The following is a 27,944-nucleotide window of genomic DNA, read 5'->3' as shown; positions in this document are numbered from 1 at the left end:
CTAATTGCATATGCTGTTTCGTACTTTAAAGTATTAATCTTTCTGTACATTTGTCTCAATCTGTACATTTATACAAAAAACGCAGCCTCTCTAAGGCAGTGTTTAAAATGAGTAGTGATTTAAATTAGATTTGTATGACAGAAATTGCTGGCTCTGCAGCAGTGTGTGTGTGTGTGTGTGTGTTTACGCGGAGTGTGTTAAAGTGCCCAAGGACGTCTCAGATGAAGAGATACCTTAAGGAGATCGAAAATAAAAATAAATAAATAAAAAACAAACAAGAAAGGCAAAACAACTTTCGTTAGCTGATGACGAAGCACAGCACCAAGCATTTCCTTTAGAACTACAGTGAAGGGGAAGGGAAATCGCAGAGCGGCATATCAGTCCTCAAACTGTCTGTGTAACATTTATATAGAGATATAAATATGGGCTTTGGACCCGTAACGTTTCAGCACAAGGTCATATTGGAAGGTCCAGTTGGAATTTGGGAAATCGGGCCGTCATCCACAAGTCGAGTCGAGTGGAGGCGGCAGTGAAGCTCTGTTTAAAAGAATGTCCACCACATCAGTAGCTAGTCACAAAGTCCAGAAGCACCCTGAGCTCAGAGGACTGCATTTCCCATCAGGCCGTGCTCTCCCGCTCCTCTGATGGTCCGTTAGAGATCTTCTTCACCTTCTTAATGCCATCGCCCATGACTGTGGAAGTAGTTACCCTGCAAAGAGAAAGAAAACTGGGGTTACAAGACAAACAAATACATCTAACATCTTAAACAACTGCATAAAACCAGAAAACGTAAGTAAAATGATGCCCACAAGGCATCAAAAAAAGTTGTGCCTTGTTCCACTGAACAGCATTGCTTACACAAATCAAATTAATCTTATTTATATAGTGCTTTTTACAACTGATGTCACAAAGCAGCTTTACAGAACATAGAATCAGACAGAACAAAGTATCAGACAAAACACATATAAACATATGATACAGAACCCCCAGTGAGCACAGAGTCAAGGGAAAAACATTCCTTTAGAGCTGGAAGAGAAAGAATCCTTGGGAGAACCAGGACGTACATATAAGGAGGGACCATCCTACCACATACAGAATCATCATGCAGGAGTCATAAGAAGAAAACTTTACCTACAACCTCAAGGTATGAAGTGAGCTACCAAATATCTACAGAAGCCAAAAGTGAGATTCCACAAAACACAAGCAAATAACGAAATCACAATTAAGCAATTAGGAGAATATGTGGTTGAGTCTTGCAGAAACTTACACCATTCAAACAAGGAGACACTGGATTGAAATGTCAGCCAAAGGCTGTAAATACAAAATTACAGTATACCGCCAAAAAAAGTTAACACAGCTAAAGAGACTGTTAACTTTTAAATACAAAATGTATTGTACACTATTTCTGAAGTTGTGCGGGCATTCCACAGTCCACACTTGATTCACAGTGGTACGCGTGTGTGCCAGGAATAAGTCATAGAAGGCATTACTCGCCTTTATTAATCATGACCAGCAGCGTCCGGCAGAAATCACATCCACATTCAGTTCAGCCCCAAATGACCGCAGGTCTGTGCAATGTTTTAGCTTCCATGGTACACAGCAAAAAGTCATAGGATACAATACTAATATATGCCCATGATTTTTGCTGTCTATATATTTTTTCCCTGCAAATTAGACTCAAATCTTATATATCAGTCTTTAAAGTGAGTACATATACAGCTCTGGAAAAAATTAAGAGGCCACTTCAGTTTCTGAATTAGTTTCTCTGATTTTGCTATTTATAGGTTTATGTTTAAGTAAAATGAACATTGTTGTTTTATTCTATAAACTACAGACAACATTTCTCCCAGATTCCAAATAAAAATAATAATAAAAAGATGCAGAGCTTTCAGACCTCAAATAATGCAAAGAAAACAAGTTCATATTCATAAAGTTTTAAGAATTCAATATTTGGTGGAATATCCCTGGGTTTTAATCACAGTTTTTATGTATCTTGGCATGTTCTCCTCCACCAGTCTTACACACTGCTTTTGGATAACTTTATGCCACTCTTGGTGCAAAAATTTAAGCAGTTCAGCGTGGTTTGATGGCTTGTGATCATCCATTTTCCTCTTGAATATATTCCAGAGGTTTTCAATTTGGTAAAATCAAATTTTAACATCATTTTTCCAGAGCTGTATATTCAAGCCTTTTGGGAAAACTTTGCTTTTCAGTATCAGGCTAGAAGAACATTACCCCGAACTACTTCCATTACACAGCCTGCAATGTTTAACACACACTCACATCCACTTTCCATTTCTCAAGGAAATGCCTTGAGCTATGCCACAATCTAATGCTTAATTGATCAATAAGGGGCATGAAATTTATCTCTTCTGAAGCAACTTCAAAACATACTATTCTGAATACAGCAGCTTCTAAAAGCTTGACAAGATATGCAAGTGTCAAAATGAAACGATGACAGGCCCATCTGTTACTGATAATTACTTTGGTGTTGACACAGATTGAAGTTTTAATGCAATTTAAACCAAATCTGTTTCCTGCTGAATTCTGACACTGCACAGGGTATGGTTTATTTGCTCGTTGACTTAAAAAGGCAGGAACCCAGTAAATTTAGATGGTAGAAGTGGATTACATGATCTGAGTCGCACCAGTAGTGGTGTCTGCAGTAAATACAACCAGAGTAAAAAGGTGCCTTTCAGACTTGCTTGGCACCCATACACTGACCGGTCAGTCAATTAATCATGTCCGTTTCTACAAGGGTAAGTGCAGTTTATGTGGACAGTAAAAGTGCCAAATTAGCTGGCACAGAACTTTACACCATCGCTCTTAACACCGTCCCACTCACAGTTCAAAGCTCTGATTTGTGAAGAAAAAAACAAGAATTTACAATTTACTTCAAATGAGTTTCTTCAGCCAAGACATGCTTTTTGTCCAAAAGCATCCTCTTTAGGTTTGCAATGAAGCAAAGTGACACTCTCCCTTGGATTTTAAAATTATTTCCGACCAAACAATTACAATAGTGCTTGCATGAGCATGCCAGTCCTGTACAGGGTGATATCAGCTTATAATAAGAGGAAGAGCATATAGGAGGTTTAATCCTCAAGCTTCTGACAATAAAACACTTTTAGATCTCAAAAAAATGCAAAGGAAACAAGTTCATATTAAAGTTTAATAAGTTTTAAGTTTTAAGAGTTCAGAAATTAATATTTGGTGGAAAAACCCTGTTTTTTAATCACAGTATTCATGCATCTTGGCATGTTCTCCTCCACCAGTCTTACACACTGCTTTTGGATAACTTTATGCCACTCCTGGTGCACAAATTCAAGCAGTTCAGCTTGGTTTGATGGCTTGTGATCATCCATCTTCCTCTTGATTATATTCCAGAGGTTTTCATTTAGGTAAAAAACAAAGAAACGTATCTTTGAAAGTAGTATCTTATTTTTTCCAGAGCTGTATATGCTCTGGAAAAAAGTCCAAGGCAAACTGAACTTAACTTTGTGTGTTTTCTTCCAAGCTAGTCAAAGAGGCCACCAAGCCAGAAAAAAAACATATCAGCATGTTCCACCAAAATGCTGACCTTAAAACTAAACAAACACATTTTAGACTAAGACTAAACATGCAGTTCAATAGACTACGTTTGGGCTACCTGAGGGAAAACTGAGCCGACCTTCCACATATACACTACAAAATCAACATAACTCCCTCAGCACGTCCCTCTTTACTGGTCCAGAGTGGGATGGCCGATAGCCTTGGGCTAAGATGAGCTACAGAAAGTGATACATTGAGCAGGAGGCCAGCTGAACCTGCTCCACCAGCAGCACCTGCTCCTTCTTCTCCTGGGACCAGGCTGCCACTCACAACCTGCCCCAAAAATGCCAGGCCACATGGCGCCCACTTCAAGCACTGTTTGGCAATGGTTTATTCCAACTACCTGGCAAAGGTAAGATGGCATTCTGAGGTACTGTTCGTAGAGCGCTGACCCCAGGCCTCTATTAATTTAATTCAAAATAGAATTTTAAAAATCTATTGAATATTATTGCCTAATTTCCTTTCCAATAATATGAGCAGCATATAATTCCCCCTAATAATTGTGATGATAATTATCAAATTTAAATTTATTATTAAATTATGCTACTGTGTGAACATAAATCAGCATAATGTAATCAATCAATATGGTGGGCAATATATTTATTATATACAGCATGTATTAACTGGATTCAAAATTGCATTTGATTTTAACCTGGACTATACAATTCAAATAGCAAATAATTCATGTTGATACTTATTTGAAAGTAAAATGAATAAAAAATAATTTTCTAATAAAGGCTACTGCAAAAAAAATGGATTAGTATAATCACAATAAAGATAATAAATATTTAGGGGGAAAATTGTTCTTATCAGCAATGCAATATTTAATAGCACAAATCAGTTTAATTTGAAACTACAATTCAAACATTTATAGTTAAGATTAATTCCTTATAATTATTATAACATTCTCATATTAACCTTTCCAATAATTAATTTAAAGGCATTTTAAGAAGTAAATCTGCAAGAAAAAAATAAATGTTTTTTTCAGTTTCAGCAAAATATTTTTACCTCTGTACATCCGTAATTACTAAAAGATATGAAAAATATGGTTGGCAAATGGATAAAAATCGAAAAATCTATCTGTATAATAATGTGATTAGTAAAATATTTTTTTTTTTTTCGCAGGATATAATAAATGATCCTGTAAAAATCAATCAGTGTTACTCAAATATTACATAAATTATACTAATGTCAAGCCTATAGTTTCAAGGGGGGCCGTCTTGTTTATATATACCAGTTGCTTTCTGATCTACAGTATTCCACACCTTTATGGAACATATGTTGCTTATATCAAAAAACCCACATTGGTTACAATTTCTCTCCAATACTGGAGACTCCATTATGACATGTTTTTATTTAGCACCATCACCAACCTCATTAACACTAACCATTACAACCAACACAGTTTATCCATGTTGACTGATTATAAGGTTGGAAAGCAGCCTTTCTAATCATTCATGTATTTTTTTTCTGTTCATTTTATGACTTAATGGGCACACCCGATTCAGAATGTGTCTGCCACACTCCCCATTTCCTGCCACCCCACAAAAAAGAAAAAAAGAAAAAGGGGGACAGAAAATAGGTAAAGGTAGTCCATTGCCCTATTCTATTTAAGGTGAAGGGCTCAGAGAGCAAGGGAGGAAGGGAGGGAGGAAGGGATTTATTGAATTTGTCTTGAGGCAGGTGGGACAAAAAAACAGCATGGAAGGAGGAGGGGTGTGTGGGGGAATTGTGCAGATGAAGAACAATGACACCATGGTGCCACCAAGCTATTTCTGGTTGGGTCTGGCAGGGAGGGACACAATATATGAGCAGGCGAGAGTGAGAGAGGGAAAAAGGAAAAAGAAAGAAAAGGTGTTTGTGCGTCTTATGTGGCTTTTTTTTTTTTTACTGTGAATTCCTATTACATAAGCAAAGCATTAAAACAACAGTGCATACTGCATATACATGCATGTGTGCGCTTTTTTTTCCCTTTTACAGCAACATGAATCAACTCCCAGTTCAAGTCCTGCAGGAGGAAAGTGAATGGGAATGAGGGCACAGCGAGAAACTAATGAGGCAAGACAGCGATGGGGAGGCCTGCAGAAGACAGAGAGAGGCTTGTCTGCTGTGGACAGGAGCAAGGCTGTCTTCATGTTTGTGTGAGCAGCGCAGGTGCTGAAACAGCCAGCTACCATAATGAAGACAGCTTCCTCCAGCAGGCCCTGATGGAACCCTCTGGGTTTCACCTACAGCCAAGACAGGTGGCAGAACAAGGCTCTGCTTTGTGTGTGTGCGTGTAGCCTGGCCAGTAATGGGGCTCAACTGGGTGATGATTCTTTTAATCTTCTTTCAAATACCCAGAACATGACATGTTACCTCATATATTAGTGTTTGTGTGCATATAGAGTATTTAGGTCCAATCCCATTTCACCTGTTGCTGCTACCGCTTATCCTAACCCATAGTTATGTGCGTTGAAGCCTTGACCGAGGCATTACATTTATGTTGCGTAGTTAATTTAGGTCCCCATCATAGAGGATCTAGGGGTGGACAATAATAAATAATTGTCACAGATTAAATGCCCTGTGTATATAATTTAGGCTGAGAGATTCTGTCAACAACAAATTGTACTTTTATTAAGTTTTCAACATTGAGAGTTTGTCATTTACAGATTGTGCTTTCCTTAGGTTCTAAACTTGCTCACTCCCTACCCATTCCACTTTACACTGATATCATTGCTGAAGGTAGTTGATGCTCATCTGTCTCAACATTGCCTTCTTTGTTTATAAGTCATTTATATGGTAATTTGAAATCCCAACCAAGGTGACGACCATCTGATGACCATCAACCCAATGAAGCAATGAAGGCACCCCCCACATACTCCTACCTAAACCCCTACCTTTCTTCCCCCTGCTGTGTTCAAAGCAGTTTGTACTGTATGTAAAGTCCTACTGAAATGTCTTAGTAGTTCAGTCTCGGTCAGTAAGACAGTCAGTCAGATAGTCTTACACAGACAAGCAAGTTAGATGGACTAGGCGGATACACAGAGGGAGCAACGACCAAATAAGCCTTGCCCGTGTAGATTTTCTGTCTGCACGAGAATAAACTCAAGTCATCTCTCAAGCTGTCTCCTGACTCCTAAAGCCCACATTTCTAACAACTTGGTGCCGTGACCCAGATGGCATATTTCTAACAACTTCTGACTCCTGATCCCTGAAAGCCGAATTTCTAACAAGGCCCAATTCCACTTCACCCTTTAAATTTCTCCACTTAGCCCTCCCCCTCTCTGTTTTGCGTGTTTATGGATATGGGTTGGGTGTCCTGATTCTTGTAGGGATAAAGTAATAGGCTGAAGTTTAAGGGCTACATTGCTGCAAATCAAAGAATTTTCAGGCACACTCCAAATGGAAAAAGTTGCCAAGATAGCAGCACAAACAACCAAAAGAAAGAACAAACGTAACATTTCCTTCATTAAATTTATGATTTAGATTGCATTATCTTATTTTAATGCAGTTTTCAATGTATTATTGCCCTTTTTTCTGAACAACAAGCATAAAAAACACTAAGTAGTATGTTTTGGTAGCTTGGTAAATTTCCTTTTACACCTTAAATGGTGCAGCAGAAGTTACTGAGGCTGTTGCATTTAAGCTGACTAGCTTCATTTCACTGACTATTGCTGAGGAATAAGGGGAGGATGATACTAAACAGTTGCATATATAATTAAGGTCCAACTGAGGTACAGTCCATGAAATGATTTTTATTAAAGTTTGTTATTGTAAACGCTGCCTTAGAGAGAGGACGCAAAAACTGCATTTCCCTGTTTTAACATTGTTCTTAACATTGTTTTTTCAGCGACAATAAACTGTTCTATTCTGTTCTATTCTATTCTACTTAGCCCTTCCCCTTTTATTTTGAGTGTTATCAGGGCACCTACGGGAAGGAGGTCCTGATTTTCTTCGGGATAGAGAGGTATAATTAAGTTTTAGGGCTACATGGCAGCATTTTCTTTGTTAAAATAGCAAATATTCTTTCACAAGTGGACCACAAAAAAAAAAAAAAATAAGTATTCCATAACTCCATAATGAAAGACTTCTGCTTCCGTACATGTATATCAATAAATACTGCCTTTATCAGTCTAAATATCTTCAACTGTATTTTTCCAGGTTAACTTTACCTTATCTGTTTATGAGTGTAAATACAAACAAATGTTTAAAAGGGTTCAATGTAAAAGCCAGCAGCATCTTTGGAAACTGAACTTCCAACACATGACCCTCTAATTTATTTATGATTACTGCTGCTGTCCCTAACAGCCCTTGTGTTGCTTCAGAAGCACAGCAGAGCAAGGCTTTCATTGTTCACATTTACCAACACTCGTTCATCAAGGGCAGGAGTCCTTTATTGATATGTATTGCAACATCTAACATGTTAAACATGCTCAGAAATGTCCTGTGTAGCATCTGTAGTGCCCTCACTTCCTCTCTCTACTGAGAAAGCTCTCCATTAGAAACTCATAGGGGACAGTAAAGTAGCAGAAGTAGCAGGAGCATCCTCTCAACTCCTCTTTCTCCACTGTCCTCGATAACAGGCTCACTCCAACCACGCTAGAGAGCACTACTCCAAAATATTGGAATGGCATGTATTACAGATTTCAGAACCCCACCAAAGGTGCACTCCAGTACTCAGGAGAGGGCACTCAGGAGTTCACAGTGGAGTAACTATCAAAACGAGGGCATGGATTAGAAGAAGAGATTTTGCATAGCATGGCTAAGAACTAATTATTAACAAAATTATTTACATTTATTACTTTTTTGTACATCTACATTTATAATATATCTACCATTTAACTAACTGATAGGTTATTGATCAATATAATGAATCATTTCACATTATTTATAAGTCATTTATCTTTAAGGCTGACATCTAGTTCCTGTTTCCTGCAACAATCCGTTTTTTTCCCTGTTCAACAGTGTAATAAAGCACAAGTTCCTGTAATGTACTGCGACTTGTCACAAATAGATATATATAGAAAATAATAGACATATGTTAAATTATACCACAGTTAGTTCAGACCCTGCAATGTGATTGGCTGAGAGGTGTTCTATGAGTGCTGTTATGAGCTGTTAACGCACTGTAACGAAGCTCTCAATGTATTACTCCGCCACATACAGGTAACCTAGCAACGATGCAGCGCTTACAAGCCAAACAGCACAGTTACAAACAGCGCAGCAACGGAACTCTTAACTCGCAAAGTTTTTATAACCAAACATTGTTTTTTTCTCATCCTCTTTGACTCAAAATCTTTCAATAAACAGCGATAATGAAACTGTGTCATAATTGCAATAATACACGAGAGGGAGTGCTATAACGTGTAATATTGGCACTGCTGTGCTGCAATCCTAAGCACAATGCTGCAGCAGTTAATGCTATATTTTTAAATATATTGATGACTGCGTTTGCATGTGCCCACATTTGTTCTAGGTAACATTAGTAATGTTATTAACAGCACATATAATGCATGTTTCATCTTACACATCATCCATCTCCATGTCCTCTTCATCCTCCACAGACAGCAGCAGGTAGGGGTTGTAGGAGGCTGGCCGGAACTTGTGCCCCGTCAGAACGAAGAAGGTCAGAGTGGCCAGCTCATCTAACAGCTGAGGAAAAGGAAAGTAGGGACACATTACAGCACAAATCTATTTCAACCTACAGGTGAGAGAAGTCCTTGAGAATGAGCAAAAATCATGTAAAAAAAATTTAATTTTATTTAAAAGGTTTAAAATTCATATTTGAAAAAGTATGTCTTAATGTATTATGTAGTGTCTTTTTAAACATTTAATGATAAATATCTACAAGATATTTCCCAATTACATGAACTGGACCAGTTTTAATTTAATTCATGTTACATTTTTCTTCTTATCAGTGCTGCACAAATGATTTAGAACTCAGAGATATTTTGGCCTGACATGACATACTGACATGCATAGCCAATGAACTGCATGGAAAAGGTCAGCATGTATTGCACTGAACAGTGTGCATGGAGGAGTAAGGAGTGAAATGTTCTTCACTCACCTGATAGAGCCATTTCCACTGGAAGGGGACAATGACCTTGATGAGGATGGCAATGATACGAGTGAAATAGATGTAGCAGACAATCTGCAAAGAAGAAATATATTTATTAATTATTAAGTGCAGTATTGGTATTATCATTACAGACATTAAAGGCAAGTAAAGAATGGGTTTAATCTAAAACAGTATGTTTCTCCCAACATCTCAATTGCAGTCTTGAGGTAATTTTTATATCTAAAATTCTGGACCAGTCTTTCCCAAGGTTCGTGTGTTTGTTATACTTGGTTTCACACTGCAGTTTAGTATGAAAACTTGGGAGATTTGCTAAATATTTATTGTCCTGTCATCATTACTTACATGGGTCAAGTCTGGGTCAAGTTGTAAGGTGTTCTCTTATTACCGAGGTTTAACACAAGACAACACAAGTTCAAAGCAAGGTTTAGCAAGTGCACTAAAAAAAGTCTCCCCATACTTTTCACTGACTGGTTTGTAGAAAACTGTTCAAGATCAAGACTCATACATGTGCTAACTTGTTTTTCAGGAGATTAATCTCGGGTTCCTTTCATTTCTGATTATAAATAAGGGTTAATCTACATTTACATTTATAGTAAATACAGTAGTCATGAGAGTAAGCACTTGCTCTCATACTGCTGTTTGATGTGTGTGAACATAAGGTGGAGCAGGATTCAGTAAAACAATGTTTCTTTTTCTTCTTCTATTGTTTAACAGAGCCTCAACTTCCTTTAATTGGTCTGAACCATTAAAAAAAAAAGTTTCATACTAAAAATGACTCAAACAATGGTTCAGTTTTTCTGGACCGAGACCACTGCTTTTGGTTAGACCAAATTGGTTCACGGCACCTTTCAAACTTGCTATTTTGGTTCCGACCAAACTGAAATGTTTAAAAGGTAGAGGCACATTCACAAAAGCACATTCAGGTCTTATATGAGCTCTTCCAATGAATAACCATATATGAACCATTTCTAGCTTTTGGTAGAAATAAGCTACGAATTTCTAAATTTATTTTTTTACATTAAAAAAGTGCCTTACATAGAATTATATTGATTAATTTGGGAAGGCACATAAAATAAAATAGCTTATAATAACAATAGCAGAGAAAATAACCGACTTCTCCTAAAAGCATGTCACATGTTTTGATGGGTTTCAAAGAATATTCAGAGGACTGTAGTTGGAGATAAATGTAAAGCAATAGCTCAGAATATAAAGGAGAAAAAGAAAAGAAAACAAAGGAAAAGAGATTTAAAAAAAATCTCATATGTTTATAAAATGCTCTACAAGTCTGACCAGAGGGATCTAGACATCAGACAAAATCTAATACACTCGATATCATCTGACTTAATATCTTATTTTAGCAAGAGTGACGTCAAACAAGAAACAAACCCAGACCAATGAAACTAATAAAGGCCTCTCAGGAACATCAGTGCTGGTAGATCTCTGAGTGCAGAAGAAACTGTAATACCATGAACCAATGAATATAAATCACATCTGTCAATGTTTGGGTCAAGCAGAACCGACATCCAATATAAAGCAATATAACCCAATAAAAACCACGCAATGAGAGCGAGATCTACAAAGAGCGCCCAGTTGAATGGTGAATTTCCATTTAAAAGACAGAGTGAGTGTGTGGAGGAAGAGAAGAGCAAGAGCAAGACAGACAGAAGTGAGATGGCAAAAGGGAGTAAAGGAGAGGGAGGGAGAGTGTGTTAGTTGAGTGTGTGAATAATATCAGCACTTACCATCACATAGTAGTGCCGGAAGAGCTTCAGCTGAGCTAAATTGATGGCAGCTATTAAAAACAAATGAGACATAACAGAAGAAAACAATTAACCATCAACACAGTTCCAGAGAAAAACAGAGAAGATACATTTGTTTTATCAACTTCAACAGTGACAAGTAGTACTATTTTTTCAGGACCATATTTAATACCTCACCCCTCCTTTGTAACTCCAAACAAGATCAACTTATAACAACATTTGTGTGAGTTTATGCCAGAAAACAATTAAACAAAAATGCCTTGTGATGTACTTTACCACAAAATGATTAAAATTTCCATCAAATCTGGACAGAGCTCAGTTCTGTATGCTCTGTTCAATGCGGAGACAAACCAGAGCTACTACGATCCAGTTTAAAGGCTAATTTATACTTGTGCGTCAAACCTAGGAGCAGCCTGGCATAACCAGCACATTCATACTTCTGCACACATATCAGCGGCTTTGCATTGCTCTGCAGTTTAAACAGCGAAGTTGGGAATGTGTGGGTGGGAAGGCAAGGCCCCACGGGCCAATCACAGCTGTGGCTGTCGCATTGTGAAATGCATAATTTAACTTCTGGAAAGGTATACGTCTGGCTACGGTGTAGTCTATGCACAAGGTATGGTAGACGTAGGCTACGCTGCAGGTTAGACGCAAAGGTATAAACTGGCCCTAACTCTCAAGATACTGTAACAGTCTTAGCGATCATCACTGCACTCCTAAATGTAACCCTGTCTATAATATAGTAAAACAACATTTAGAGTCCTGGGAGAAATTAAAAATGTGCCAAATATTAACACAGGTAAAACTTTAGATTTGACATTGGACATTGAGATGGAAAAAGTAAAGTATAGAGAAAAAAAAAAGTCTGTTCCGTCATTAAAACACATGGGAATTAATGGAGCTTCTCATCGTACTGCAAACAAGCCAAAAGTGGCCATAGATCTGTTTTTGGTTGCTTCAGTTGAGAGACACCTTGTGCTGTCTGTTTTTTTTTGTGCAGTGGTCTAAAACCCTGTATCTCTTACGTACAATTAATTGTCAAATGTATAGTTTTCTTCTCAATCCTAATCTACATTGCCATGTGGACTATACTGAATGAAAAAACATGTTTTTTTCGTAGCTTTTTCAAACTCACAGTGTCCAAGATGTAAGTGAACTGGGCCGTCTTAAGAGTATCCTTTCTTTCTTTTTTTTGTAAACTACTTCTGAGTTTTTAAAGTAAGGTCCTTCTTCAGTAGAACAAAGTGGGACACACACTGAGGGGTTTAGGGAATAACCTGTTTCATCATAGAAGTAATGTCTCTTTCTCTTTCTCTCCCTCACCCACCTACACACACCTTTCTCTCTAATAACATTAGCATGTTGATGAAGCCTTAGCAACAGGGAAGCACTTACACAACACCCACAAGATAAAAAAAACAACAACAAAAAAAACAATTACATGTAGAGAACACACATTACATATATATACATATATATATATATATATATATATATATATATATATATATATATATATATATATATATACACACACACACATATATATATATACACACATATATATATATATATATATATATATACACATATACATATATATACACATATATATACACATATATATACACATATATATACACATATATATACACATATATATATATATATATATATATATATATATATATATATATATATATATATATATATATATACACATATATATATACACAGTGATATATATAAAACTTCCAAGTTTACCTTTAAATAAAAATTAATCCCATCAATCAAGACAGCTATGAAACTAAATAAGTTAACATGTATTGGATGCTTATGCAATTCTATTTTTGTCCCAAAAGCAGTCAAGTCAAGACAGGTTTAGTAAAGAATAGGATTAGATAAACCTCTTGTAATTTTTAGCTAGATTAGCCTCATTCGCAGTGCTACTTGGTGGGATATAAGTTTTGAATACATGTTAGCTACATTAACCTCATAACATCAGTGTATTTATAAGTCTACACTACATTAGCCTCGTAGCTCCAGTATTAATTTTTTCGAGATACAAGCTTCCACTAATTAGCCTCATATGTCTAGTGCTAAATTCTGAGGACTCCACTAATGGTTAGGTACTTTAGCCTTATAGTTCCACTGTTAATTGCTGAGATAAAAACTTCCACTACTGGTTAGCCTCATAGCTTCATTGCTAATGCATCCACTACAAATTAGATACATTAGCCCTATAGCTACAGTGATAATTGCTGTGGTAAAAGCTTTCACTACTGGTTACAATTAGTCCCATAGGTCTAATGCTAAATTCTGTGGTTAAAGCTTTCACTACTGGTTAACATCAGCCTTAAAGGTCTATTGATAATTTCTGAGGTAAATGCTTCAACTTCAACATTAGCCTAATAGATTTAGTGCTATTTGGTGGAATATGAGCTTCCACTACTTGTTAGGTCCCTGAGCATCATAGCTCTAGTGCCAATTTGTGAGGTACAAGCTTCTACATGCCTCCTGTACCAAGCAAGCTTCCACTGTTAGCTGGCTACAGAATACATTATTATACGGCAGTGTTGCAAGAACGTAGGGTCTTAGAAATGCAGTGCTGAATCTGCAGCCTCTTGTACTAAAGGGATAGACTAGTGCAGGTAGACACTTTTCTAGTTGTTTTAATAAAATAGTAAAGTAAAAAAAAAAAAAAAAAAAAAAAAAAAAACACAAATCACATTTAGGTCAATTGAAAACGAAATTACACAACCCTATAATAAAGCTTTAGTAAAGAAACATAAAAAGATAAAAAAAAAAAAAACAGCATCTATCAACTGGTGTTTCACCTAGCCTATGTACTCTGACATTTGACTACACAAAGAGAGATCTGGTCAACAAAATTTAACACAGACATAATGAACATCCTACATGTAACAATTCAGCTTGCTGTGGCCAATTATGATCCAATCTGCAACATTTAACACTAATACAAGACACAAGAAGATCCTACACCTAACAATTAAGGATGATCTGGAAAAAGAAGATGACTAGATTCCACACCTAACCCTTCATTCACCCATACACTAATCACCAAACCAAAAGCTAATCTTGTGCATCTGCCCAAAAACACTTAATTAAAGCGACATTATGTAGTTCAATATCATCTTAAAAATCATTGTGAGGCTAAAAATGACTTGTAATAAAATGGGATGTACATTAGTAAGTAATTACAGTATAGAACTTACAATACACAACATAAGATTTAATGCATTATGATATCCTGTGATTCTATAAGCAAGGCTTATTATATTATTTAGATATTTTGTATATTTTTTGTCTTGATCAGTGCTTAACACAACCAAGAAATTAACCACTGTTTACCTCCAATCTTTACCTTGAAAATAAATAAAAATATCTGTACTGTGTTTTTGAGAATTAATACAGTACTGTGGTGGGAGTGACTGGAGATACCCCTGCCTTTTGCAAAAACAATTTTCTTCATTAATCATTTATTATTCAGTTGAGGCACACCTAATTAAGTTTTTAGTCTAGTCTTTTATGGTGTCGCCCTGAGGAGAAGGGGGTTCCCTCCTGAGTCTTTGGTTCTCTCAAGGTTTTTTTTCAGAAACGACATCAAAAGAGTTGTTTCTAGCTTCTGTCGCCACTGGTTTGCTTGGGACACCAAAATTACAGCTATTCCCAGAGTCTATTATCACCTGTGATTCCTACAGGGCTAGCTTGTTTTTGCTGAGTTGTGATGATATAACGGGACTCATGAAGGTCGAAGTGTTTTTGTTGACAAGTGCATTGCAGGACTGATCATGAGTGGCAAAAAAAAGTTTCTTCTACTGTTCTGCAAGAAGACTGGAGGACATCAAGCTATCCAGGTGAAAATGTTCAAAATCTCACCCCTGTGAGTGTGACGTTATATAATCAGTGGAAAAAAATGGAACAATGGCAAATCATGATACTGTGATACTTTAATATTTCAACAGTAATAGAGAAGGAAAAAAAAATAAATCATCGCCAATTGCCATGCCTGAATGCTGCAACTGCACAATAGAACCGCAGTAGTTACCGCAAAATGTGTAAAATTAACAACACTATTAATCAATAGCAACAGATATCAAGGTTCTGTATCTCTCAGCTTGTCCAAAATCTTCATCCCTGATGAAGCTCAGGACACTCTCTCTGCGCTGTGACATTTACGGCCTTCCCAGCATCTGCTGTCTCCACAGGCATCAGAGCAAGGTGGTCTGGCTTTTTCCAGTTACACCACTGTTGGCACAGGTTTGCTTTTTCCTCTCCATCAAGGTCATTATTTAATTCAGCAGTCAGGGTTTTGTGATGATATGCTGTGACAAAAGGTACTTTAGATGACAACACAACAGATCCAGATGTGAATAGGTTGAGGATTTATACATTGGTTAACGATTCCTGAAGTTTTTCATTATTTATCACAATTAGAAAAAATTCCACCGATAAAGCCTTGCTATGATTTTATGAGGTTTTAATGCAAAACAAAACTGATAAAAAATAGGGACTAGGGGTGTGCCATATCGTATTGTACGCAATAATATCGCCAACATTTTTAAATATCGTGAACGATTTTATACCCTGAAATATCGTGCCATATCACCCACCCCTAATTATCACATCAGGGTACTACTTTTTTTTAGCAAAAGAAAAGAAAAAAAAAAAAAAAAAAAAAAATCACACTGCTCTCAATTCCCATATATCTACCAGAGACAGATTATATCTGTCCAGCATCCTTTATGTTACTTTAATCCTGGATATATGGAGTTATTATTATATTTAGAGTGCATAATTATTAGTATCATGACATTCTGGATCATACTGTTACAAATCTGATAAAATTCTTGTATTTTTTTAATATCTCAGTTAGAGGTGTGCAATATCATGCAATAATAAAATTGTAATTTTAATTTTGTTGCAGTAGTGTATTTTTGACTCTTTTTTTATTTTTTTTTATTCAGTGTTGTAACATATCGCCAAAAGTATCGTTATCGTAAAAATAACATGAAATATCATGATATTATTTTAGGGCCATATCGCCCACCCCTAATAGGGACACTAAGACAACTAACAATCATACCAAGGGTTGCACAATTTGGGCAAAATATCCACAGAATATTGCCATTGCAATCGATATTGTGATCATTTTTAATTAATTTAACAATAAACTTTATGTCATTCCTGCTGAGCATGAAAGTGACTATGATCTCAAAGACTACAATACCCTGCACATGTGCCGCACCTTCGTGACGCGTCTGTAGAAAAGCAGGCTGCATCTTCCCTTACACTTGCAGGCTATTGGCTAATTCAAATCACATCTCCTGCGATGTGCCCATTTAAATCTCGATTTTAAATAAAAAATAATTAAACGTTCAGCTTTATACCAGTATCAGTAAAGCACTATTTAACGCACTACTGGAGTCTTGTTATAATCATAATTTTTAGTAATTAAGAGTAACATAATGCAAGGATTGGTATTTCTTTCCCATGCACTCCACCTACAGGCAGTAATAAATAAAAGTGAAAGAAGTCTGTGGACTAACATGGAATAATAGAACAAGATTTTGCATAAATATTACTTGGTTATGAGGTTCTTACATGCTGTGTCCTGTCTGCTCAAAAAAGTTACACAGTACAGTCAGAGGCACAACAATAGACTTCTTAGGATATATATATATATATTATTTATTTATTTATTTTTTTTTATTAGCATCTAAAAACCTCTGGGTCTAAGCCTTTTTTTTTGTACATGGAGAAAATGTATGACGTTTTTGAAAGAACAGGGCAACAAGGCCACATTCCTATTATCAGTTTATCCCAGGAGTCTTTATGTGGTTGTGGGGAATAAAATGAGCTGACAGACATTTTGTCAGGATTTTGTCAGGTTTTATAATAGAAAAAGTCAGAATGATACCATACCAAATTATGGATTGATGTCAAAATATGTGTATGTATTTCAACCTTCCACTGGGTAATCCTTATTAGGCTTCTTAGGCTCATAAAACTCCTCTATACACTGCAATATCACTTCATACGATACCCCAAAGCATCGGCAACATCCCCCTTCCCATCATAACTAAAGTAGGTCTCTGGCTAGTCTAAAGCCCTCGACCTCCAGACAGAAATGGGATTTGATTTCTGTATCGCTTTACTGCTTCATTCACCTGCAGTCTAATTCAGCATGTCCAGGTTCAGACCAGAGAGACAGCAAAAGCTCATTCTGTGCTGTAAAAACCTCAGCTTATGAATAAGTTATAGAGGACAGTCAACCGTGACAGAATCCTGAATCACAGCTACCAATAAAAGCATTTACGAGGTCAAAAATAAAACGAATTTGACCCAGATAGATTTCCTACTGTCTGTTACCAAACAATTCTCATGCAGATACTTAAAATTTGTATATTTATTGTCAATATGTGTATATAACTTCTTAATGCGACATGAAGGTATTTTAACTACAGCAGGATGTTACAATAATAAGATTGGACCGCTATGACAGCTAGGTTTCACCCTTGTGCGATCTAGGTCAGTAGCCTTTAAATGAAAAATTAAAAACTGGTTCTGTTCCAAAACATATATGCCAAAAATAATGGGATGACAGAATGTAAAAGTAAAAATAATAAATGACTTATTTATTTACTTAATTTACTCAATTGCAACTAAGACGTAACTGTTGTTTTTTTCACCATCAATGTGTAAAAGGATACTCATTTTGAGACTATTTCAAAGCAAATCTTAACCTCAACACTTTCATTACTCAATAAACCAGCCTACCTTTTCCATCCGTTGCTGATGCCTCTTGCAAATGCCTGATGGACCTATCAGCAGAAACAGTAGTTAACACAGACAGGTCTCCAGTTGCACAGAGAACATTATCACATAGAGGTGTGACGAGATTTCGTGGCACGAGAATTGGGACGCGGCCGTGAAAAAACGCCTTTATAAGGAGATCGGGAGCCCGAGCGAACTGGGCGTGACTAAAGCGCGATATAGCACTTAATCATAACACAAGTTAACAATCGGTCCGGACCTTCTCTAACTGGACCATACTGAATTCTAATTAAATACCACTGCCATATAAGATGCTTCTGCTACTTTTAAGTTGTATATTTGGCTGTTTTTTGCCTAAATTTCCTTCGGGATGAATAAAGTATCTGTCTGTCTGTCTGACTATGGTTATGCATTGTTAAATTACAAGAGATTTAGGAGAAAAAAAACACAAACCATAGGCCTAATATGACTGGTTATGGTTATGCATAGTTAAATTACAAGAGATTTAGGAGAAAAAACTAAATTCGTAGGCTTAATATGACTGGTTGTGGTTTGCCCTTATTGTCTGCACTACATAAGACCTAGAAAAGTTTTATTTTAATTTTTATTTCATTTTTCGTTTTTCTTTAAATTTTTATTTTAAAATCTCGTCTCGTCTCGTTCTCGTGAACCCAGTATCGTGTCTCGTCTCGTCTGGTGATATTAATGTCTCGTCACACTCCTATTATCACAATATCACAAAAGCTAATTCATTAATTGATGGCCCGTGAAATATAGTAAATCTTCCAAAAAATGCCTACCAGACAACAGGGAAGAGAATTGCTCCACAGCAAAGCAGATCCACCAGGAACAGAATTTCCATCCATAAGCCGTACTCGCTGGAGCCTTCCTCTGTGGACTCGATGATTATATACGCCACATTTGCCAGCACCTGGAACCACAGACACGCTTCCTCAGATCAGCACAGAAACACAGCATTTAAAAAGAATAAATTCTGTGAAAAGTGGCAGCAAATTTAATCACACAATTTACCACTTACACCAAGTGTGCTCAGTCAATTGGCCAATACATGATTTACAACACATCTGAGGTCTGCTTGTGTTACAAGCACAAAAAAGCTAACAAGGCACTGAAGCATACAATCTGCTAATTAACATTACCCACTGCATGCTTCAATCAACCTACATTTGCCCCAAACCACTTTAAATGGTTAAGTTATCTTACATAGATGGAAGTGTGGGAGGTAGGGATGCACGATAAATCGTTTTAGCATAGTCATCGCGATGTGTGCAGGAGTAAACAAGAGGTAACTAAATGGTCTCCATCCACATGGCTGAACACCTGCTTGGAAACGCATGTGTCGAAAGCTGTGCACCTCAGTCCAGCACAGTTCTGCTCAGATATTTCCAGTTACAGCTGAATTCACGCTTTTAATCCCAGAAAAAAACGCTCTTATTTACGTTTTACAAAGCCATTAAAATGCCTGATTAAAGGGCTGATTATTGTTGTTTTGCCGTTTTTTTTCCGGGTTTTGAGCGCTTAACGCTGACTCAGCTCTTGATGGGTCTGGATGCGAGACAGCACGCGAGTGGAGCAGGGGCTGGTGATGTCATGGGCCCTGCATTGTTTAATATCGCGATATACTGTCAAAAAAGAACATTTGCGATGCAATTTTTTTTTTTCCAATATCGTGCAGCCCTAGTGGGAGGAGTCTGAGTTATGCTATTGATCTGTGTATGCCTTACTTGTAGCTATAGTCATATAGAAATTAGAACACCCCATGAAATGTCTTTTAAAAATGATTTGCAAAATGTTATAAAACACAATTAATCAGAAACATCAAGGACGACTTTCCAAAGCATGCTGTTTCAGAAGTGCTGGTCTCAATCTTGCCTTGATGATTTTTGATAGCCTGAATTGTAAAAACATTCCAGCAATGTGGATAATTACCTGCAGAGGAATGACAATCATAAAGATCTTCTTGTCTTTGTCTGACAGGATGTGTTTAACAAAGGCCCAACCAGTTCCTATCAAAGCTATAGTAATGAACAACAGTGCCCCCTTCAGCCTACAGAGAAAACACAGAAACCAAAATAATTAGTAAATAAACAAACAAACCTGTAAACAAATAAATGCACTTTTGATATGCAACTTATGCAGAGGGAGAACTCACAAGTGTGTGATGTAATAGACCACAGCCCAGCCTTCAATAGGATAGCCCTGGTTGGAGATGTAGTAGTAGTCGATCTGTAAAATAAAGGATATAAACTGAGTGATGAAAGCCTAATAAATAATCATACATTTAAAATACATACAGGCCCCTTAAAGTCTTACCGCATGGAAAATGAGGGAAAGAGACTTGGTGAATGGGAGAGCTGCCATAAGCCAGTGGATTTTGTACACATCAGAACTATAATAGAAAGAAAAAAAAAAGGGTAATACAAAATACGAGATCTACTTGCATTAGCACAGTGACTTTTTTTTTGTTGTAAATATGCCACTATACACCAAATTTACTATCAGCCATTATTTATAGTTCCTCCATTTGCGCAGACTCAAAAATGATTGGATAAACTAACAAATTGTAAATCCCAGCATAATTTCCAATACTTAGAAGCAAAAATCCAAGTCATGATTACATGATATCTTAAACCCAAAGACATCATTAAAATTACATTTCAACACTTGAAATCAACTTCAGACTGTTTATCTCCTTAGTGAGAAAATACATAGCACGTGTCTGAGAAAGTACTTATTATTTCACTGTTGTAAAAAAGTTAATGCACACTTCAGTTGCTTCAATTTAACTGTGGGGGCAAAAATTACATAAACTTTGTTTTTACTATGCAGACCTAAAGTATTTTAGTGACAAACTACCATACTGCAGTTGCAGTATTCGGGACCCTGCAACAGGATCAAAGATTTATGTGCTTTATTTTGTCTAAATTATTTACATTTGATGAATAAGTCTCAAAGAACATCTTTGTAAGAATTAGCCAGGATGGCCACAGCACTCATTTTACTCATTTTATTTTTTACATGGTGATTTACTGTGCAGTTCATCATTTGTTCATTATTACAGGAGTAATAAAGTGTGTGTTTGCTGCTCTCTACTGGTTGTCTTGTGCAACATCTCTTCTCCTATGTAACAGAGGCTTTAAATAATAGCATTCCAGTACAAACCTGCGTGTTCGGAGAACATGGACCCAGATTGTGCCGATTGAAAAGAAAAAGCCAGACATGCAGATGTAGAGTTTAGGTAGAGGAATTTCTCCAGCAGACAGAAAGCTCTCAGGGTTCTTCTCCTCTATGTGTATCTGAAACCAGGCAGGTTAGCAAACATTTTAATGATTACTCATTTAAAATAACAATAATTGAAAAATGATTTGCCTTATACAGAGTTTGTGTCAATTTACAACCATGTCATTTTAGCTCAGAATGAAAACACACTGATTTTCCTAAAATGTACATAAAATTTTATTATAAATAACTATAATTTTACTCACAAGGGGAAAATTGTCTGACATTACAGTAATGATTCTGCTCATTCTACGGTTCTAAAGAGAGGGAAAAAACAGTACTTACTTCAAGGCTGAAAGTGAGCGTGCTCAATGAAGAGGCATCCTGATTTATAGCCATGGAGGAGTAGCAGTTGTGAAAGTAGAAGTTGTAGAGGCCTTGCTGCGTGTCTGTTGTCACATTGAAGTAAAACTGGGGAAAAAAGATCAGGTTTCTTTCTTTTCAGTATGAGTCACAAGTGTGTGTATATCCTGCAACAATTAAAAAAATATTACATTTTATTCCAAATATCATTTACTACGGCATAGTGTTTAAATTTGAGAAAGCTAAAACGTGGGGAAGAGGCTAGATTCCATTAAAGTGCCCTCGCCACCTTCCATGACACAACACTTCTTGTAATAATAATCATTTAATCAGGCATTTGCCAATAATATATATAATACAGTTTTTAAAAAGTTTTGGATCAATCCCACTTTTAACACACCATACAATACCTAATTCAAGAACATGGAAAGAATCTGGGTGTGAAAATCTGATGTCATTTAATAACACCTAAAGTAAAGAGTTAATAAATTGGGCAACACCAACTGTGTTAGAGGATGTGTGCAAGTACAATGACCAACCATTCTCATTTTTTTTTGGTTGGGAATGTAATCAAATACAGTTTAAAGAGAAAAAATGGCATCAAAGATATTCTGGAGTACTCAATTTCCAAAACTTTACGTGTCATTGTGACATAAATAACTATGTTCTAGACAGTGAAAGATATTTAATCACAATCTTGTGAGAAGCTAGCTAGTTAGATAAGCTCTAAAACATCCTGTTGGAATGTTGGTTTAGCGTGAATAGCTACGTTCTAACCAGTGTCCACGAGAGTAGCTATTTTCATTCACTTTGAATAGCAAAGGACTATAAACTATTAGATATTAAATCAACAGAAAATTAGAAGAAGCAAAAGAAAGGCAGACAAAACTAGTTCTTATAGCAGGTGTGATGAAATAAGGTGATTATACTACAATCATTAAACGCTAAAACTGTATTATTAGCTTCACTATAAGTGAGGCTTCATTTATGGTTAGCATAAATATATACTATAAACACTACATTATAATGCTCTAAGCAATGACATACCTGAAAGGAGAATACTTTGTCTTTGTTCTGCAAGGGGAAGGTGACATCTGCCTTATTCTGTAGGAGACGTAATCAGCAGAGTTCAGTACAAAAGCAGCTGAAACCAACAACTTTACAACTAAGCACACAAGTGTGTAAGTGTTCCTACCTCAGTCACATCTCGTCTGGATTTAGCCACATCTAAAAGGGTCACAAAAGGTACAGATACAACATAAAATATGTGCAGGATCAAACAATGCCAAACATGTTGTCACAATAGATGATTTTTTTTTTTTATCATCATAAAATGTTAATGTAGCCTAAAATACTCTAGAGCACATCCATATAAAGCATGTGTATTATCATGTTCATGGTGCAGAGTATAATAAAGATATTTTCTTGTGCAAAGCAGTGGCTAATTGAACATCCTAAAATTAAAATATACACGTTTTTGCCCATAGCCTGTAATGCACCTAATTCATCAAGATGTTTGTGATTTTGTTTTAAGGCTATGTAGTTATTATATCAAAATTCCAAAAATTCCAAAACAATACTTCAAACACCAAACCTTTCTTGACAAACAAAACGTATTTTAGGGTAAGGAAAAAAAACTGTAACAATAAGACGTTTATGTAAAGTACTCAAACTAATTTGGTATAGAAAAAAAACAAAACATGCAGACCTGTATAACTGACACTAGATAAAATTAACTGCACACAAATGTCTTCAAGGTTATGTGGACGTAAGCAAACAGGTGCAAAACAAACTCTAACATGATTAGAAGTCAGAGGTGAAGAATTTGTACCCCCAGACTGAGGTTTCTCTTGTTGTTTCTCCTCTCCATCTTTCTCACTCTTTGGCAACACAGGAATGATGTGAGGGAACATTCCCTCATCTGCAGAAGTCTTCATCCTCACTCTATAATAGACAAAAAGAAAGGAAATTAATTCCAGATCTGTTTTGGAGGTTAAATGAGCAGATTTACAGTAACTGCACCAGTAGCAAAGAACTACAAATTGGAAAACACTAAACAGGGATAGACAATACCGTTATTAAAGTTATTAAGGTGCACTCACTGGTTATATTTGAAGTCCAGCAAGAGAAGCACCACTGCAAAATCACTGCTAGGCACCTTTTTCAGAACACAGTAGTCAAGGCCATCATCCTGCACAAAAACAGATAATCTTATACATTTGTTTTGATAACAATGACTACTGCCTCATTACATCTATTAACTGACCATCTAAAATGAACAGAATAACAAAAAAAAAAACAGATCAAATATTTAGTTATCATACCTAATCAGGGCTAATAGTCTTACCAGATAAGTAGAGAAGCCATTACTACTTGTTCGGTCCAGACTGAAACCAATCTGTTGCCATGTCAGAACAAAAGAGGAAGATTGTCAATAAATTACAGTAAATATTAATAAAAAAAGGGGAATAACCCTTTTATAATACCCTCATTATATTACATAATTTCTTTAAAGCTCACTAAATACATTAGCATATAATTATAAGCAAAAAATAGACCACTTCAGATCAGTACATTTTTGACTTTGTGTAGTGAAAATTCTGACCACCCTTAGCTCCTTAAGTCAGGTTCTATCCATTACCCAATCACTGTATTAGGTATACTAATATCAGGCAAACTGTGCAATGATTCAATACTAATAATTAAATAGATTCCACAACAACTTAAAAAAGCCCATTCTTGCAGATGTTGAAAACGTTGACATTGTGTTTAAGACCCTACAGATTTTACAGGAGCATTTCCATGTCACAAATCTCCCATTCTACCAAAAGTGTTCTACTGAATTCAAATTTCATGACTGGGAACACTACTAAAAAGCACTAAATTATTGTCATGTTTCTGAAACCAGAATAAGACAATGTGTGCTTAATAACATGGTGCACTATTATGCAGGAAATAGCTGATGCATATAAGATGGTTGTGAAACAAACCACACAGCTAGCCTGCAACCTAATAAGTATTAAGTGTTACAAAAAACATTACATTTTCCACAGCATAACACCAGCTTTATTTGATCAACGAGATCTATATCCATCAAGAGATTCTCACCGTGGAGCTGTCAATGTCCTCAATTGGCACCCCGTTCAAACTGAGTCGATCCATTTGCACACTCATGTACCCATTTTTATAAAAACCAAATGTGTTGAGATGGACCCTTTGACGGACGTCATCCTGAGGGAGAAAAAACACTACATTAAAACCAGGGTGAACTAGTCTAGCATAACTGAAGCATTAAATTCAAAGTGAATTAACAATATTCTAGCTTTAATGAAGCACTAAAACGAGGGTGAATTATTCATATTCTTGCATTACTGAATCATTAATTCCAAGGTGAATAATCAATATTTCAGCATTAATGTAGTACTAAAACCAGTGTGAATTATCAATATGCTAGCATTTATCTGTCTTTAAAACCAGAGTGACTACTAAAGCATTAAAATCAGAGTGAATCATCAATAACCTACCATTATTGAATCATAAAACAAAGGTGAGTTATCAGTACTTTAACATTAGTAAAAGCATTAAAACCAGAGTGTTTTTCAATTATCTGGCATTGACTACATAAGTAAATTCTGCATATTCTGGCCATACCAAATACTAAAATATTAATAATATTAGAGTGAACTAGCAATACTGCAGCATTACTGAAGCACTAACACCAGTGAAAATGATCAACACTCTAGCATTACTGAAGCCCTTAACTATGATGAATTATCAATATTCTAGCATTCAAACTTTAGTAGTAATACTGGCATAGTATTAATATTGTAGTATTACTGCAGCATGTGAACAGGATTCAATACATAAGCATTAGCTTTATTAAAGCATTAAAGTCAGACTAAATTATCATAGTATTAATTAATCAATAAAACCAGGGTGAATTATCCATATTCTGGACACATTAATAATAAAAATAGTACTTGTAAAAGTACTTGTCAGCATTATTGAAGCATTAAAGTCAGACTAGATGATCAATATTGTATAATTACTTAACGTAAGCCAATTTAACTTGTAAAATACAGACTGAATGTATTTTTCCCTGATGTTACATGTGTAAGATTATTTACTGGTCCGAGATTATGTAAGATTATGCACTGGTGGTTTTATTATATTACATTCCATCACCTTTTTATATGGTTTTGTGGAGAAAAAAAAAGCTTCAAAAAATTGCTCTGAATAAGTGTGCATCAGCTGTGTACTATTTTTTGTTTATTTATGTATTATTATTTATTATATATATATATATATTTTACCAGTTTTTAGGTATGCCTTCCAGCCTTAAATGTGCCAGAAGTATTCACCTCTTTATATGTTTTGTTTGAAGTTTTGTATAAAGGTAACATTATTTTGCATATAAATATAATGACACATATCGGTGCAAGCATTTTTTAAATATATGACCATGACATCTGGAGCATTTCTGTGGGTATATTTCACATCTTGTGCATGAGTAACGTTACTAAAGAACATGAAATACAACTGAAGCACAATACAACTGAATCATGTATCAATTATGTGGTTTCTATTGCAGTTAGGGGTGGGCGATATGGCTCTAAAATAATATCACGATATTTCATGGTATTTTCACGATAACGGTACTTTTGGCGATATGATAAAACACTGAATTAGAAAATTTGTTTTGAATTTTATTATTGCATGCAATATGATATGGCTAAATGAGATATATATATATATATATATATATATATATATATATATATATATATAAAAATCAGATTTGTAACAGAAGTCAATGATCCAAAATGTCATGATACTAATAATGCACTCCAAATATTGCCATATATCCAGGATTAAAGTAAAATAAATGACACTGGACAGATATAATCTAGTAGATATATAATGGGAAATGAGAACAGTTAAAATTTTTATTTTGCTAAAAACGGCAAAAAAGTATTAAGTTACCCTGATGTGATAATTAGGGGTGGGTAATGTGGCATGATATTTCAGGGTATAATATCGTTCACGATATTCTACATTTTTGGCGATATTATCACGTATGATACGATATGGCACAGCCCTAATTGCAGTTACTATAAATTGTCTGAATAAGAAAATGAGCTAATACTATTAGCTAGAGTATTAATATATCAATATTGGAGTATCTACCTAACTACTGAAGCATTTAAACCAATATGAATGATCGATATTGTAACCTTGTCATGCTGAATTATAAAACTAAGGGTTATGTATAAATATTCCAGCATTAATAAAGCATTATAACACTCAAATAAAGACATTAGGAGTTAGTTATGTACAGCATTACGGCAGAGGTTGTTTACACTAACCACTCTTCTGTGTAAAAGGCAGAAGTTGAAGCATCATTAGCCTGGTAACAAGCACTGTTACTACGCTAGCTCGCTTAGCTAGCTTAACTAGCTAACCAAGCTAACCCAAACAAACCGCAACTGGATAAGAAACCGAGCAAATGTAATTAAGCTAAATTATCCAGTAAAATCCAGACTGAATTTATTTTTCTCTGACAGTAACGTATTTCTGTAGGATTATTCCGAGCCTCAGTGTCTCAGGGCTGTGTTTTAAAGCTCCGTTCGTGCTAAAAGAATAAGCTCAATGACAGACAGACAGATTACCTACCTTCAGTACGAGATGATGGAGCCGACACTGGCTTTCTACAAACAGCAAAACAAACAGTAACTTAACACTTGTAAACACATATCCTTTGTCGATCGCCATTTTTAAAAGATGGAAAAGCTGCCGACAGTGGGAAGCACTTCCAGGTCTCGAGGTAAAAGCGCTGCAAACCGCACGACGTGGCCGCGTCCCAATCCCCCTTCTGGGTGCCTTCCAGCAACGATTGTGCTAGAAAGTGTACAAGTAAATTTCTGTCCAGTGGCACAGGTGATTTTATTATATTACATTCGATCACCTCTTTATCTGTTTTGTGAAATGTATTATTTATGTGGTATCTATTGTAGCTACTATAAACTGTAGTGGAAAAAGCTTTAAAATTTTGCTTTGAATTAGTGTGTCTTAGTTTTGTACTAATTATTGTTTTTCTAGTATTTTAAGTATGCCTTCCAGCCTTGAGTGGGCAA

General features: G+C 35.9%; 1 protein-coding gene across 2 annotated transcripts; it reads right to left on the bottom strand.

Annotated features, from left to right (window-relative positions):
* Positions 1-8: 8 nt before the first annotated feature.
* gpr107 (G protein-coupled receptor 107) lies at positions 9-27,642 on the bottom strand. 2 transcript variants are annotated; one of them, XM_049473339.1, is made up of 18 exons: positions 27,484-27,642; positions 24,919-25,041; positions 24,158-24,208; positions 23,913-24,001; positions 23,642-23,754; positions 23,006-23,037; positions 22,858-22,914; positions 21,793-21,918; positions 21,391-21,524; positions 20,542-20,617; positions 20,381-20,454; positions 20,158-20,275; positions 19,008-19,138; positions 18,211-18,254; positions 11,392-11,441; positions 9,638-9,721; positions 9,098-9,222; positions 9-709 (listed from the first exon to the last, which is right to left on the bottom strand). In XM_049473339.1, the coding sequence occupies exons 1-18, from the start codon at positions 27,580-27,582 to the stop codon at positions 619-621; spliced, it is 1,617 nt and encodes a 538-aa protein (XP_049329296.1). In that variant the 5' UTR covers positions 27,583-27,642; the 3' UTR covers positions 9-618. The 2 variants fall into 2 exon arrangements, with proteins under 2 accessions (XP_049329296.1, XP_015463276.2); XM_015607790.3 differs by lacking the exons at positions 9-709; positions 9,098-9,222; positions 9,638-9,721; positions 11,392-11,441 and adding an exon at positions 14,974-15,755.
* Between the last annotated feature and the right edge of the window lie 302 nt (positions 27,643-27,944).

This window comes from Astyanax mexicanus, chromosome 1, assembly GCF_023375975.1.
Source record: "Astyanax mexicanus isolate ESR-SI-001 chromosome 1, AstMex3_surface, whole genome shotgun sequence".
In the NCBI taxonomy this organism is placed as follows: domain Eukaryota; kingdom Metazoa; phylum Chordata; class Actinopteri; order Characiformes; family Acestrorhamphidae; genus Astyanax; species Astyanax mexicanus.
The sequence above is the reverse complement of the archived record's forward strand: the minus strand, read 5'-3'. Positions and strand labels throughout refer to the sequence as shown.

Coding starts and splice junctions, on each gene's coding strand:
- gpr107 (XM_049473339.1), bottom strand. CDS start 27,582: ATGGCGATCGACAAAGGATATGTGTTTACAAGTGTTAAGTTACTGTTT. Junction 19,139..20,157: donor TGATTGTCATTCCTCTGCAG/GTAATTATCCAC, acceptor CTGTGGTTCCAG/GTGCTGGCAAATGTGGCGTA. Junction 710..9,097: donor GACATGGAGATGGATGATGT/GTAAGATGAAAC, acceptor TTCTCTTTGCAG/GGTAACTACTTCCACAGTCA.